Source organism: Colossoma macropomum, unplaced genomic scaffold (assembly GCF_904425465.1).
Source record: "Colossoma macropomum unplaced genomic scaffold, Colossoma_macropomum, whole genome shotgun sequence".
Classification (NCBI taxonomy): Eukaryota; Metazoa; Chordata; class Actinopteri; order Characiformes; family Serrasalmidae; genus Colossoma; species Colossoma macropomum.
The window spans coordinates 33,259,342-33,273,288 of NW_023494790.1; the positions used below are offsets into that span (position 1 = coordinate 33,259,342).

At 39.5% G+C, this 13,947-nt stretch overlaps 1 protein-coding gene across 5 annotated transcripts in view; it reads left to right on the plus strand.

Annotated features, from left to right (window-relative positions):
* arhgap27 (Rho GTPase activating protein 27) overlaps positions 1–13,947 on the plus strand; it is a 68,477-nt gene that overhangs the window by 21,570 nt on the left and 32,960 nt on the right. Inside the window, exons 1-2 of one of the 5 annotated variants that reach the window (XM_036573147.1) lie at positions 6,989–7,232; positions 12,765–12,815. The exons of 3 other annotated variants lie outside the window; for them this stretch is intronic. In XM_036573147.1, the coding sequence (XP_036429040.1) occupies positions 7,158–7,232; positions 12,765–12,815 (126 nt within the window). In that variant the 5' untranslated portion in view covers positions 6,989–7,157. Of the gene's footprint in view, positions 1–6,988; positions 7,233–12,764; positions 12,816–13,947 lie in introns of those variants that run through there. One more of the 5 variants, XM_036573149.1, reaches the window with a different exon arrangement.

The following is a 13,947-nucleotide window of genomic DNA, read 5'->3' on the forward strand; positions in this document are numbered from 1 at the left end:
TAAATGAGAAAATCTCTGATAACTGAAAGACACAGTGGACTCACCATGTGCTTTTCTTCATAGATCCTCAGAAAACAGGTAAAAGGAAATAAAGTGATGTCATCAGTGTGATTTTTATATCAAAATAGATTTTTTTGTTACGCAGTTACACCAGTGACTCGACTCCTGGGGAACTTTCATTATATATTTTATAATATTTATTTGGCATTTGTTTTCTTTATATCATTCAAATCATATATTTCATAGTCATTTATAGATTATTGCAGTTAAAATGGCAGAAAAACATGTTTTTTACCTCAAAATATGGCCTCAGCCTTCACACATGACTGTGAGGACGAGGACTTCTGTGGTGCTTGGAATTCTAGATAACTGATTTAAAAAGCAATATTGAGGCTCAAGGAAGTGTAACTGTTAAAAAAAATTATTGTTTTATTTTAAAATATAAATGAATTGTAACCTAAACATGTTTTTAAAGTGTAATATATCTGTAAACACTAGGGACACAAAAATGGGCGTTTCCATAGAATGACTTCATTACACAGTTAGTCTCATATTAGTCACTGAGTAATTTAGAGTAGATGAAAAATAACAGGCTTGGAGTTAAATCACATGCAATGTTCCATCTGTTAAGATTTAGGTTTCATTCAGCAGGTAAAACTATTAGATATCTTTATTTGAGCTTCTTTAGTAAGCAGGTTTGTTTGAAGGGATGTGTAAGTGAGGAGGCTCAGTGGTGGTGTATCAGAAACACTGGCCTGTTTTTGTAGTAAGGTCATGTAGGTTTTGGCTCTAGCACTGAAGATTTGAATAACAAACTACTCGTGCATCAGAACGCCTGATTTAGACGTGCAGGTTCTTTTTTCCCCCCTGAGGATTGTTCCAGGAACTTCTGAAATGACTGCTGTACCTGTATCCATCCACGATGTGTGAGGGGAAATAAAAGGTTTCAAAGCAGATGAACACGCGATATACAAAACAGAAGCATCTCACATACACCTGCCTCACCACAGAGTGTGAGTGAGGGATGACAGCAAAAAAGAGTAAGGGAAACAATATAGACAAAAACAGACACTTAAAGCTCCACAAAGAGTGTAAAATTACTTAATAGCCACTTTATTGGAAACCATGACTGTATTTCTGCTCACTGGCCACTTTATTAGAAACGCCTCCATTGTGCTTTCACCTACTGGCCACTTTATTAGAAACACCTACTTTGTGCTCCACCCACTGGCCACTTTATTAGAAACACCTCCCTTGTGCTTCCACTCACTGGCCACTTTATTAGAAACATCTACCTTGTGTTTCCATTCACTGGCCTCTTTATTAAAAACACCTACCTTGTGTTTCCACTCACTGGCCACTTTATTAGAAACACCTACATTGTGCTTCCACTCACTGGCCACTTTATTAGAAACACCTACCTTGTGTTTCCACTCACTGGCCACTTTATTAAAAACACCTACCTTGTGCTTCCACTCACTGGCCACTTTATTAGAAACACCTACTTTGTGCTCCACCCACTGGCCACTTTATTAGAAACACCTCCCTTGTGCTTCCACTCACTGGCCACTTTATTAGAAACATCTACCTTGTGTTTCCACTCACTGGCCACTTTATTAGAAACACCTACCTTGTGTTTCCACTCACTGGCCACTTTATTAGAAACACCTACTTTGTGCTCCACCCACTGGCCACTTTATTAGAAACACCTCCCTTGTGCTTCCACTCACTGGCCACTTTATTAGAAACACCTACTTTGTGCTCCACCCACTGGCCACTTTATTAGAAACACCTCCCTTGTGCTTCCACTCACTGGCCACTTTATTAGAAACATCTACCTTGTGTTTCCACTCACTGGCCACTTTATTAGAAACACCTACATTGTGTTTCCACTCACTGGCCACTTTATTAGAAACACCTACATTGTGCTTCCACTCACTGGCCACTTTATTAGAAACACCTACCTTGTGTTTCCACTCACTGGCCACTTTATTAAAAACACCTACCTTGTGCTTCCACTTACTGGCCACTATATTAGAAACACCTCTTGTTTTTAGATTATCCGAAATATCTAAATATTATCTATATGTATCGAAATATCGAAATATTAGCTGAAATATCCGGTTGAGGAACGTAAGTGTCATTCGTGACTGTTTTTAGCAAAGACAAGGAATGAGCTCTTACTTTAAGTTGTTGTTTTGTTGCATTAAAATGTGTCTGAGGCAACAATTGCGTCTGTCACTACAGCTGAGTGAAGGTGAAAGTTCAGCAAGAGCAGCAGTGTTAGGAGCATAAACAGTGCAGAGCTTCAGCAGACATGTGAACGAGGCTTCATAGTGACTCCTTAAAAAAAGCCCAGTTGAAGCGTTGAAATCTGAGCTCATACAATCCAACCAGATGACAAACTGCCAGTTAAACATCACTGGTTAATGCAAACAGTCTCTCTTTAACTTCTTAACACTTTATATTCTCTTTATAACTGGCTATTTCTGCCCTCACTAGAATAGGCTGAGCAGATCAGCAGAGAGCTAACAGGCTAACAGTACAATAATGAAAGACTACTTTGAGTTCAAGGATGTAAAGAATGACTTCTACATTTGACGCTACTGTGTAATGGCATTGCTTATGGTTCCCTGCTTGACTCTCAGTTTAAACACAGTTAAAGTGTTGAAATGAAATGAGTTTATAAGTGTGAGTAATTGGTGTGCTGCTGTTGCCAGATGTGTTGACAGATCTAATACTAACATCAGCACACAAGCATTCGAAAAGCATCCCAGCAGTGATGATTTATATTTTTATTTATTCCCATATTTCTCTAATGTTAGGATTTTATAAGCATTCGTATTGTCTGTTAATGCTTCGCAGGAGTTTCTGTCCGTAAGCTGCTCAAAACATCATGGAGTGCAGGATGGATAGAAGGATGAGGTGGATAAAATGTCTTTTACAAAATTCAAATTAGGGTGGCAAAAAAATATTTCACAAGACTTACAATACACTGTATCGCTGCTGTCAGAACAAAGCCCCATATCTCAATTTTTGTCATTTTTCAGCTTTTGACATAAATTGAAAATGCCTGTTGTCCTTTGCATTGTTTGTAAATTTCATGATGAATAAACCAAAAGAAACAGCCCCAAATGACTTGAAAAAAAGTCTGGTTCCATTGACTTACCTTAAAAGTAAAGCAAGTTTTTTTTCTTCTCCTGTAAAGTTACCGTTTTTCTGAGATTTAATAAGTTGGAACAGACAAAATAGAACCTGCAGTGCCACATATAACAAATAGTATAATAAACATAAATGTGAATTTTATTCATTATTTTACAAACTGCACTGCACTAAATCCAGTTAAACAGGCCTAATTCTGCTCACTTTGTATTTAAGCATAGTTAGCGTTCTTTGTTCTTCCACAATATGCTCGGAAAAGTGTAATGTGACAAAGTTTATCACACTGATAAAATATTGTCGTATTGCCCATGCCTACTTCAAATGTCTATGGTAAATCTAGAGCGACCAAAAAATGTTTTGTTTTCTTTTTTTTTTTTACATTGTTTTGACATTTGTAGCTGGAACTGAAAGCCTAGCTTTAATAGTCGAGGTTCACCGCTGCTACATAAGTACTCAATTTGAGACTGCATGGCTCAGTATAAGATTACTAACCCGTCTTTTTGCCAGTAGTTAACTTGGTCAAGTCAAAGTTTATTTATATAGTGCTTTTTACAACAGGTGTTGTCACAAAGCAGCTTTACAGAAAAATCCGGGTCCAAGCCCCTATGAGCGTCGCCAATGGCAACAGTGTAGGAGCAAGAGAAAGAAACCTGGAGAGGAACCGGGACTCAAAAAGGGAACCCATCGTCGACATCAGATGGCAAAACAATATCACAAGGTCAATATGAACAGAGCATAAGGTTTTAACATTAGAATAAAATATTAAAACACAGAAAAGGGGGAAAAGCAGGTGAAGCAATGGCTGTAATTAAATAGAGTCTGTGCAGCAGCAGCATCATCAGGAGGGTCAGTTCATGCAGGTGAGGTTTGCACAGCGTTGTACAGCAGAACGCTCCATGGTGGTCAAAGTGGTCCAGAAGGTTGGCAAGCAATGGGCACCCAATGAAGGCAGATGAAGAAGCGGCATCAGACTGCACAAGTGCTGCCTTTCGGGGTGAAAACCTGACCGATTAAGAGGAAGTATCTGGTTGTTTGAAAAACATACACACCCACTCACGCTCTCTCAAAAACACATAAACGCACAACCCTCACACTTGGTTGGCGGAAGCCGTTAAGCAACTTTTTCACTTCATCCTGTGGATATTTCCTGTTTTCCATGCAGCAGAATGTAACCTGTATTTTGCTCGAGGTACATTTTCTACAACGGAAAGACCAAAGTGCACGTTACGTATATTCTATTCGATTTTAGCTACATCCTGTTTCATCATGTGGTGTTTTTTACCACACAAAGTACGGGAACCTTTATAGGCAGAAAACTGGAACTGTGCTTTTTCAATTGCCCATTAGTCCAGTACAGAAGGTTTCGGTCTTTTGGTTTTTGCTACCAGCTTAAGATACCAAGAGGCTCAACGTTGTTTTCCTTTGTCACTGGGAACATTTACAGGATGCACAATAATATCGGAATTGTGTATATATACACTGATCAGGCATAACATTATGACCTTTCTGTGCTCATTGTCCATTTTATCAGCTCCACTTACTATATAGGTGCACCTATAGTAAGTAGTAAGTGGAGCTGATAAAATGAGCATAGAAACAAGGAGGTGGTCATAATGTTATGCCTGATCGGTGTATACATATACATGTATACATATATACACACAAACACACACACACACACACACACACACACACACACACACACACACACACATACATATATATATATATATATATATATATATATACACACACTATATGGCCAGGCACATAGCCATGCAGCCCCCACAGAGAAACACTAGCAGTAGGACGTGTTGCACTGAAGAGTTCATTGACTTTAAATGTGGCGCTGTCATGGGATGCCACCTTTGCCACAAGTCAGTTTGTGAAATTTTTGCCCTGCTAGATCTGCCCCAGTCAGCTGTAAGTGACTGTATTGTGAAATAGAAACAGCAGCTCAGCCACAAAGCAGTAGCATGCAAACTCATAGAGCGGGGCCATCGAGTGCTGAAGTGAGCAGTGGATAAAATTTGACTACCTGTTGCATCACACACTATATTGATCCGAACTGCTTCTGGAAGCAACATTACCACGAGCTTGGGGACGGGTTTTTGGAATGGGATTTCCAAAAAGCTAGTTGTAGGTGTGATGGTCAGGTGTCCACATACTTTTGGTCAGACTGTGTATATTTCCACCAGCAGGTGGAAAATGAATAATTATAATTAGAAGTTGTTGAATGTGCAGTGTGAAAATGGCATCTATGTTTAGCACCTTACTTTCAGTTTTGCTAGGGTTGCTTATTAGCAGTTAACATTTCTCCCTTGTCTAATATGGACATCTAATAACTGCTTGTTGATAGTTGCTTTTAAAAAATGATTGGCATTGGACAGATGGTTAGATTTGACGTTATGTTTCTCTGTAGGCTAAGGCTAATTTCAGTCTCAGTTTCTACCTTTTGTCGGAGGGGAACCCTCAGGGCCTTCTTTGAATGATTTGTGAGTTTGTCTCACATTTTTTGTTCATTTTTATTCAACAGAACGATGCTTGTATTTAATCTCTGCCAGTATTACAGCACTGCATGTTGTTAAGTTTGGGCTGGAAACAAAATGGTAAAATTCTTCAAATGCCAGCAAAAATCGTCCAACCAGGAATTGTTTTTCTCCGTGGTATCTAGATATATAGCTAAGCATGCTCTTTTATTGTTTAGGACTTCAGGAGCTGAAGAGAAATCCTAACGCATTAAAATGAACTATCAGCATAATTATGGAGCGACAGAGGAATCAACCAGTCATGTTACCCAATAGCCAGGTCCAGTTTGGTGAGAATCAATGGACAGTTAGGAGTGGAAAACAGCAGTGGCAGCTCTGTACCAGAGCTTTCTACTGAAAGTGTCACTGTGGAACTGCCGCAAGGTCAACTATGTGCCAATATGTCTGTCACAAGCTTTTAAAGTACAACGTAAAATATCTTTAAAACCTCAAAATGTCTGTATTTAATCTAAAACTGCCAGAAAAGATCAGTGCAAATCGCAGTTAGCTTACTAACAAGCTACTAGACTCCCATAGGGAAGCTAGCAGAAGTTAGCATTATTGTAGAGGTTCTCTCCTGAGTTTTGACATTTATGGCTTGAATTGAAAGCCTAGCTCTAATAGTTACTGTTCGCCTCAGAATTTTGTAAATATTTATGTATTAGTATCAGCAGAAAGGTATGTGAAAACATCGGATATCGGCATCGGCCTGCGGTTTCCATATCAGTGCATCCTTACTGAAGATATCCGAAGCTATTTTGGTTCACCAGAGTGAAAGTATGACCATCCTTTGCTCATTACTGCAGATGCTTGCAGACTATCTGAGATGTTGAAATCAAGCAGATGAGGAAATGAACTTTGGTTAAGGTGAAACTCCTAAGTGCTCTTTTTCAGTGGCGAGAGGGAAGAAAAACCCTCTCAGTTAACGTGTGATAGAAACAGTTTTCCGAAGCTCCTCTTTCAAACACACCTATTGAGAGCATTTGCCTCCCTGTGGACGAGCTCTGTTCTGATTCGGGCCAGCTTTCTTTATCATATCTGACAGGAAGAGGGGTGAAGCGACTTGTTCCGTTGTCACCACTTTTTTCAGCCTAACCGACCCCTTTTTCTTCCTCTTTTTCATTCATTCTCTCTGTTGACATGCTGCCACCCACCCCTCTCTTGCGCTCTCTCGCTCTCTCTCTCTCTCTCTCTCTCTCTCTCTCTCTCTCTCTCTCTCTCTCTCTCTCTCTCTCTTTCTCACTTGCTCTGTCTTTCCCCCTCCCCCTCTCTCTCTGAGTAGGCAGTTCTCCTTTTCTCCGTACACAAACGCTGCAGACACAGCTTACTGAGGATGCTCTTGTTTGACTGTGTGTGAGAGTTAGTGAGAGTGAATGGACCTCAGGGTCACTACTATCTACGCTACGCTAGTTGTAGCGTAGCTGGCCAGTGAGTAGCTGATGTTTTGGAGCATCCAGAACAAGAACCATGGTGGAGTATTACTCCAAGGTGCGGCTTAACTGCCGACCCAAGACCGCCGTGGCCTACTCTGTGGATCCTCAGGTAGGTCCTATTGAAAACCCACAATGGACGTAGTTAGTTCTACAACTTGGTGGACATGTTGGTTTGATTCTTAAACTTGGTGGACATGTTGGTTTGATTCTTCAGCTTGGTGGACATGTTAATTTGAATCTTAAACTTGGTGGACATGTTGGTTTGATTTTTCAACGTGGTGGACTTGTTGGTTTGATTTTTCAACGTGGTGGACTTGTTGGTTTGATTCTTCAACGTGGTGGACTTGTTGGTTTGATTCTTCAACGTGGTGGACGTGTTGGTTTGATTCTTCAACGTGGTGGACTTATTGGTTTGATTCTTCAGCTTGGTGGACATGTTGGTTTGAATTTTCAGCTTGGTGGACATATTGGTTTGTTTCTTCAGCTTGGTGGACATGTTGGTTTCTTCAGCTTGGTGGACATGTGCTTGGTGGACACCAAATGTCATGTTGGTTTGTTTCTTCACCTTGGTGGACATGGTTAGTTTCTTTAACTTGGTGGACATGTTCATTTGATTCTTCAACTTGGTGGACATGCTGGTTTGTTTCTTCAGCTTGGTGGACATGTTGGTTTGTTTCTTCAGCTGGGTGGACATTTTGGTTTGATTTTACAATTTGATGTGTTGACTGATTCTGCTACTGGATTTGATGGACTGTTGATTCTGCAACTTAGTGGACATCTTGCTGATTCTATGGCGTAATTTTGGTTTGACTCAACAACTTAGTAGACACATTGACTCTGCAGTTTCATGTTGACTTGATTCTACAGCATAATTTTGGTTCGATTCCTTGACTTTGTGGACATATTTTTGGTCTACAACTAAGTGGACATGTTGGTTTGGCTCTACAATTTGATTTGAATACAAGGTTGTGGTTTGACTTTGGTTTTATGATGGACATGTTTTAATTCTACCTCTTGGTTGGACGTGTTGGTCTGACTCTACAACTTGGCTGATGTTGTTTTGATTCTACAGCATCATGTTAGTTTGATTCTGCCATCCCACATGTTTGTTTGTTGCACGTAGTGGACATGTTGGTTCGATTTTACAACTTGGTGGTTTTTCTACAAAACTGCACCATGTTATGGTGAATTTTTTCGAAAGCAGGAAGTTGTGAAGGAGCGCAGCCCCAGATAACAGTTCCACAGTCCTCCATTGCAGTGTTTCTGCCATGATGCTGCTGTACCTTTAGTCCTGCGTTGCGACTATAGCAGTGATATGGGGGATATTTTACAGAGCAGAGTTTGTCAGTTGGGTGCAGTGCTTAAGCCTAATGTTAAGACAACACTAGAAATGTCCGTTCTGCTGTTAGACAGGCTTGACTTCGGGCTTAAGTTATCTAGCTAATTGAGAAACCCCGCTTTGTGAAATCTCTCTGTGAAGTGGATCTTTGTTGTTATGGTTAGCTAGTCAGCAGTCTCTTCCTGTTGAGACACTCCCTGGTGTGAATAGCCAGTTGAATGTCAAAGTGTGTCTTTTCTGCAGTACTCTCCTCCGGATGCTGTGTGGGTCACAGCAGACATGAATCATTAAGTCGGATACAGGGATGCATTTGACCGTTATTAGTCTGTGATTAATAGTTAACTGACAAGCTGAAAATCAAGCATGCAACCCACGTGACCACGAGTACCCATGTCAGCTGCATTCTGTATTAATACACCAAAAAAAATGTTGCTTGTATGGAGTTTGAAGCATAGCAGTGATAAATGAGGCCAGGTATGAACATATATATGTATATAATAATAAACATCCCGAAACTGTTAAACATACTAGGACTGGGCAGCATGACAGTATATATAATTACTGTGATAAATTATGTCACAATACAATATAATATGCTTTTCTGAACGTATCATAAATATCATCAGTACTTGTAGGCACTGACCAACTGCATGTTTCATTATAAATAGAGCAAAATTTGTCCAGTTTAACTGGGTTAGGTGCAACACAGTGTGCCAAATATTGGACAAAAATCACTGTATTCACAGTTTTTGATAATATTTATAGCACTGCTGTTTCATTCTTTTCCAATTCCAACTGATCAGGTGTCTGAAAAAATAAATATTGTGTCATATTGTGTAGTATCATCAAAACTTCTTGAAGTATCGCAATATTAGACTTTTGACATATAGCCCACCTTGAAAACATACCCTACATAAGAACCCACTTCTATACTATAATATATTCATGACTATATAACAAAAAACTAGAAAGTTTACAAAATGATGGAGAGTACGATGGTGAGCTACTGAAACTTCAATATATCAATATTCAGCATATATTCAATATATTCAACTTCATATATAATATGACCGCGATGTACGGTATTACGTGGGGAGAAGGTACAAGCGCAAATGTGTTGTAAGTCACGTTTGTGTTGTCTAATCCTGCATTATTTCAAAATTGGATATAATCAAAAAGTTTATTTCACTTACATGGTCACCAAATAAGTGAACGCAGTGCACAATTTTCAAGAAATCATTCGATATATGTCAAACTGTCTGTCTAACAAATGATAAATGTTAAACAGTGCTACAGGAGAGAGGTGCTGGTTAGCATTAGCTTAGCTAGCAGGATAGCATCTCTCCTCACCACAGAATGTGTTTGATTCTGACTAACTAAAGCACTGATGCAAGTTTAGATGATAATGACTCAAATCTGACGGTGTGAATTTGAGCAGCTGGTGCTGAAGAGACAGAAAGGAGAAATTAAACCTGTGGTGTTTGGATGTTAACGTTAGCTTAGCGAGCAGATTTTAGCCCCAAACAGTGCCACACGCCACAGTACAGGCTTGGTTCTGACTAACTGTTCTGCTGAAACAAGTGCAGATGATAAAACTAATGACCGAGAGAGTAAAAGCGGAGTGACTGACAAAAAGCCGAAATAGAATCTGTTTGGTGGTGTTTAGGATTGTAGCGTTTTGGCTAAGCTAACGAGAGCTTAGGTAGCAGGCTAAACGCACCACACAGCACAGCACAGGCTCGGTTCCAGCTACCTGATGCTAAAATGATGGCCGTTTAAAGGATATCTGAGAGCGCAGAGTCGAGTGACTGGTGTTGGAGTGAAAGCTGAACGTTTTCCATGCTGTGTGTAGCTCTTAGCCATAACTGAGCTGCTAGCTTGCTTAGTTTTTCTGAGATGCCTCCTCTGATTTTCTACTCTTTCTGTCAGAATCACAATCAGTGACCCCTCCGAAACATAAATTTGCCTTTCAGACGTGGAATAGGAATTTGACATGACATAATTTTGAAATACTGTCATTTATAAGTACACTGAAATGAAATTAAGGGTCATTCTACAGAAACGTCCACTTTTTTATCTATCCTTAGGAGTCACTGGTGTTACGGATCGTCATTGGTGTTGCACATAAGAAAGGTAACACCAGAGACATTTTAATGAAAAATGCATTGTACAAAATGGCTGCTATAGAGCATCAAACCCATGTAATTTAATCCATTTGTATTCAAATTTTTCACAGTTATCTAAGAATAAAGTCGGTCACACCAGTGACTTCAGCTAAAAGCTTCATATGAAATCATGAGCTAGATGAGAAAATCTCTGATAACTGAAAGACACAGTGGACTCCCCATGTGCTTTTCTTCATAGATCCTCAGAAAACAGGTAAAAGGAAATAAAGTGATGTCATCAGTGTGATTTTTATATCAAAATAAGAGATTTTTTGTTACACAGTAACACCAGTGACTCGACTCCTGGGGAACTTTCATTATACATTTTATAATATTTATTTGGCATTTGTTAGAGTATTGAGAGAGTAGAGTATTGCAGTTAAAATGGCAGAAAAACACGTTTTTTACCTCAAAATATGGCCTCAGCCTTTACACACGACTGTGAGGACGAGCTCTTCTGTGGTGCTTGGAATTCTAGATAACTGATTTAAAAAGCAATATTGCTAAATTGAGGCTCAAGAAGGTGTAATTGTTAAAATAACATTGTTTTATTTTGAAATATCAATACATTGTAACCCTAACATGTTTTTCAAGTGTAATATATCTGTCAACGCTAGGGATGCAAACATTTTCATAGAATGACTCAAATATTATTTTTATAACATTGTAACATTTTTTTAACCAATAGCATTGGTCAGTTAACAGTTACTCGGTCATTTGCATCCCTAAACAGACACTATGAAAACGCAGCTGCTGGCCAGCAGTGCGTATAGAGGTCATTCACCAAGTCAGTGCTTTTGGCTATTGGTTGTGACTTTTTTTGGGTCACTTGACTCTTACTAGACTGTTTGTCTGGTCTGCCTCATTCAAAGCCACTGTAGTGTAAAGTGGTCAATAACGTGCATGCGATGAGCTGCTGATAACGAATGACCTCAGGGACGCTGTTTGCTTGGTACCAAAAACATAGTGGGCCTCTATCCGTCCGTCACTCCCTCCACTTATTCCTTCTCTCTCTCTCTCTCTCTCTCTCTCTCTCTCTCTCTCTCTTGTTCTTGTTCTTTCTCTGTCTCTCTCTCTCTTAGCCTACTTGTAAAGTGACATATGCAGGGTATACGCCTGTCTCTGTTGGCCCGACGCGTTCGAGCTCCTCTAATTTTATCCTCGGAAAGGTGGCATACATTCTGGTCTGGGAATTTCATGCTTCCCTTAAGCACTTATTCTCTCTTGCTCTCTTTTTTTTGTCATCCGCTGTTTCGTACCACTTTTTCTTGTTCCCTTTCTTCCTCAGACAGACGGCTGTTTGTTGTAATCTGGTGTTAGTGTGTTGAACAGTGGTGATCTACTGTGTTCGGTTCTGTAGTGTTACTCACTTTCAGCCTGTTTCTCTTTCAGATCTGCTCTTCATTTGTTGATTTCTTTCTTTCTTTCTTTCTTTCTTTCTTTCTATTTCTTTCTGTCTTTCTTTCTCCGTATCCTTCTTATTGTCTTTTTTCTCTTTCTTCCTGTCTTTCTCCCTGATTCTTTGTTTCTCTCCTTCTTTTGTCTTTGCTTTCTCTCTATTTTTTCTGTCTTTCTTCCTTTCTCACTGACTGTCTGTCTTTTTTCTTTTTGTTCATCTGTCCTTCTTTTTGTCTTTCTTTCTTTTCTCTCATTTACTTTCTCTATCCTTTCTGTTTATTTCCTTCTCTTTCCGTCCTTCTTTCTTTCTGTCTTCTTTTTGTTTCTGTCCTTATTCCTTTCTTTCTTTCTTTCTTTGTTATTATGTCTTTGTTTCTTTCTATCTCTCTATCTCTATCCTTCCTTCTTTCTTTCTTTCTTTCTTTCTAACTTTCTTTTTTGTCTTTTTATTCCTATCTTTCCATCTTTCTTCCTTTCTCTTTATCTATATTTCTTTCTTTCTTTCTTTCTGTTCCTCTGTTTCTTTCTGTCTGTCCATCTGTCTGCCTTTGTTTCTTTATTTATCTCTCTGACTTTATCTGTCTGTCTTTCTTCCTGTCTTGCTTTCGTTCTTTCTTCCTTTTGATTTGTTTGTCTCTTTCTGTCTTTTTCTTATTGTCCGTCTCTCTCTCTCTCTCTCTCTCTCTCTCTCTCTCTCTCTCTCTCTCTCTCTCTCTCCTTCTCTCTCTCCCACTCTCAGAGGTTTCTCAGAAGAGGTCTGTATTCTCGGAGGTCTCTGTTAGGAGTTCAGGTGAGTTCAGAGGTACACCTGTCTGAACTGCTGAACTTAGACCAAGTCTTATCTTCCACCTCCGCTCTCCTGCACAGCCCATCCTCTCCCCTTCACTGCATTCAGACTCATCTACAGCATCCATTCCTCTGAGTTCAAAGCTTAAACATTTCCTCCAAGGATGTAAAGATTTGCCCCAAAGGTATGAGGACTTCCTCAGAAGGTCTAAAGATTTCTTCAAGAGGTATTAAGATCTTAACTGATGCTGTTGTCAGTCCTTCAGCATGTGTTGTAATGTGTAGTGTCATCTTGGTACAAGTGAAATGTGCAATGAGATAAAGCGCTGCTCTAAATTACTGCTTTATAGACCACAGAAAGCAAGTTTAGATCAGGAACAGGCCACAGGAACAGCGGCGATGCCCCACCACTTTTCAGTGAGTTCAGACCGCTTTGTCTGAAAAAACAAAAACTCTTCGCTCTCTGTGAACACATATAGCCACGATCTTCAAATATGGTAGCTAGCAAACTATCTAGTGAGCTAGCTATCTGAGTGAAGCCCACTTGTGACTTATTACAGTGCAAATGCCATTACTTATTATTATTATTATTATTACAGGATAATGGTGTAAATAGTTGTAGCATGTCATTACAGGCCACATGCAATGCTGAAAGGAAGTTAGCTAGTCATTTCTATAGATCGGGGTCGGCAACATGCGGCTCTTTTACTGCTCTGTTGCGTCTCCACAAGAGTTTGATTTGTAGGTAAAAAATAAAATAATCCTTCTTTACAGTAAAATAAAGCTCTGCTGATCGTTCAACACAGTTTTAACAGTAAATGGTCTTAAACGCTGGAGTTACTGTAGAACTGCTAATTCACCCTTTAACCCTGAGGATTGGCGCACAGACTGCTGGTCACCATAGCAACGCGTATAGCTAGCAGCTACCGAAACAGCAAAGAGAGAGATTTAAGACGAAGATCGATAATTTGGAGACGAATGGACTTATTTGTATTTATAATCCCTCCAGTTGGTTTCCTGATACGTTTAATCTGCAACAAGAAACTGTCAAACACTAAAAAGTCGCAAAACTGAAGTCACTTCTCGTTCGCCAGCTTCTCGTTTGCATTTTCCTGCATTTCCACCTTAAATGGTGC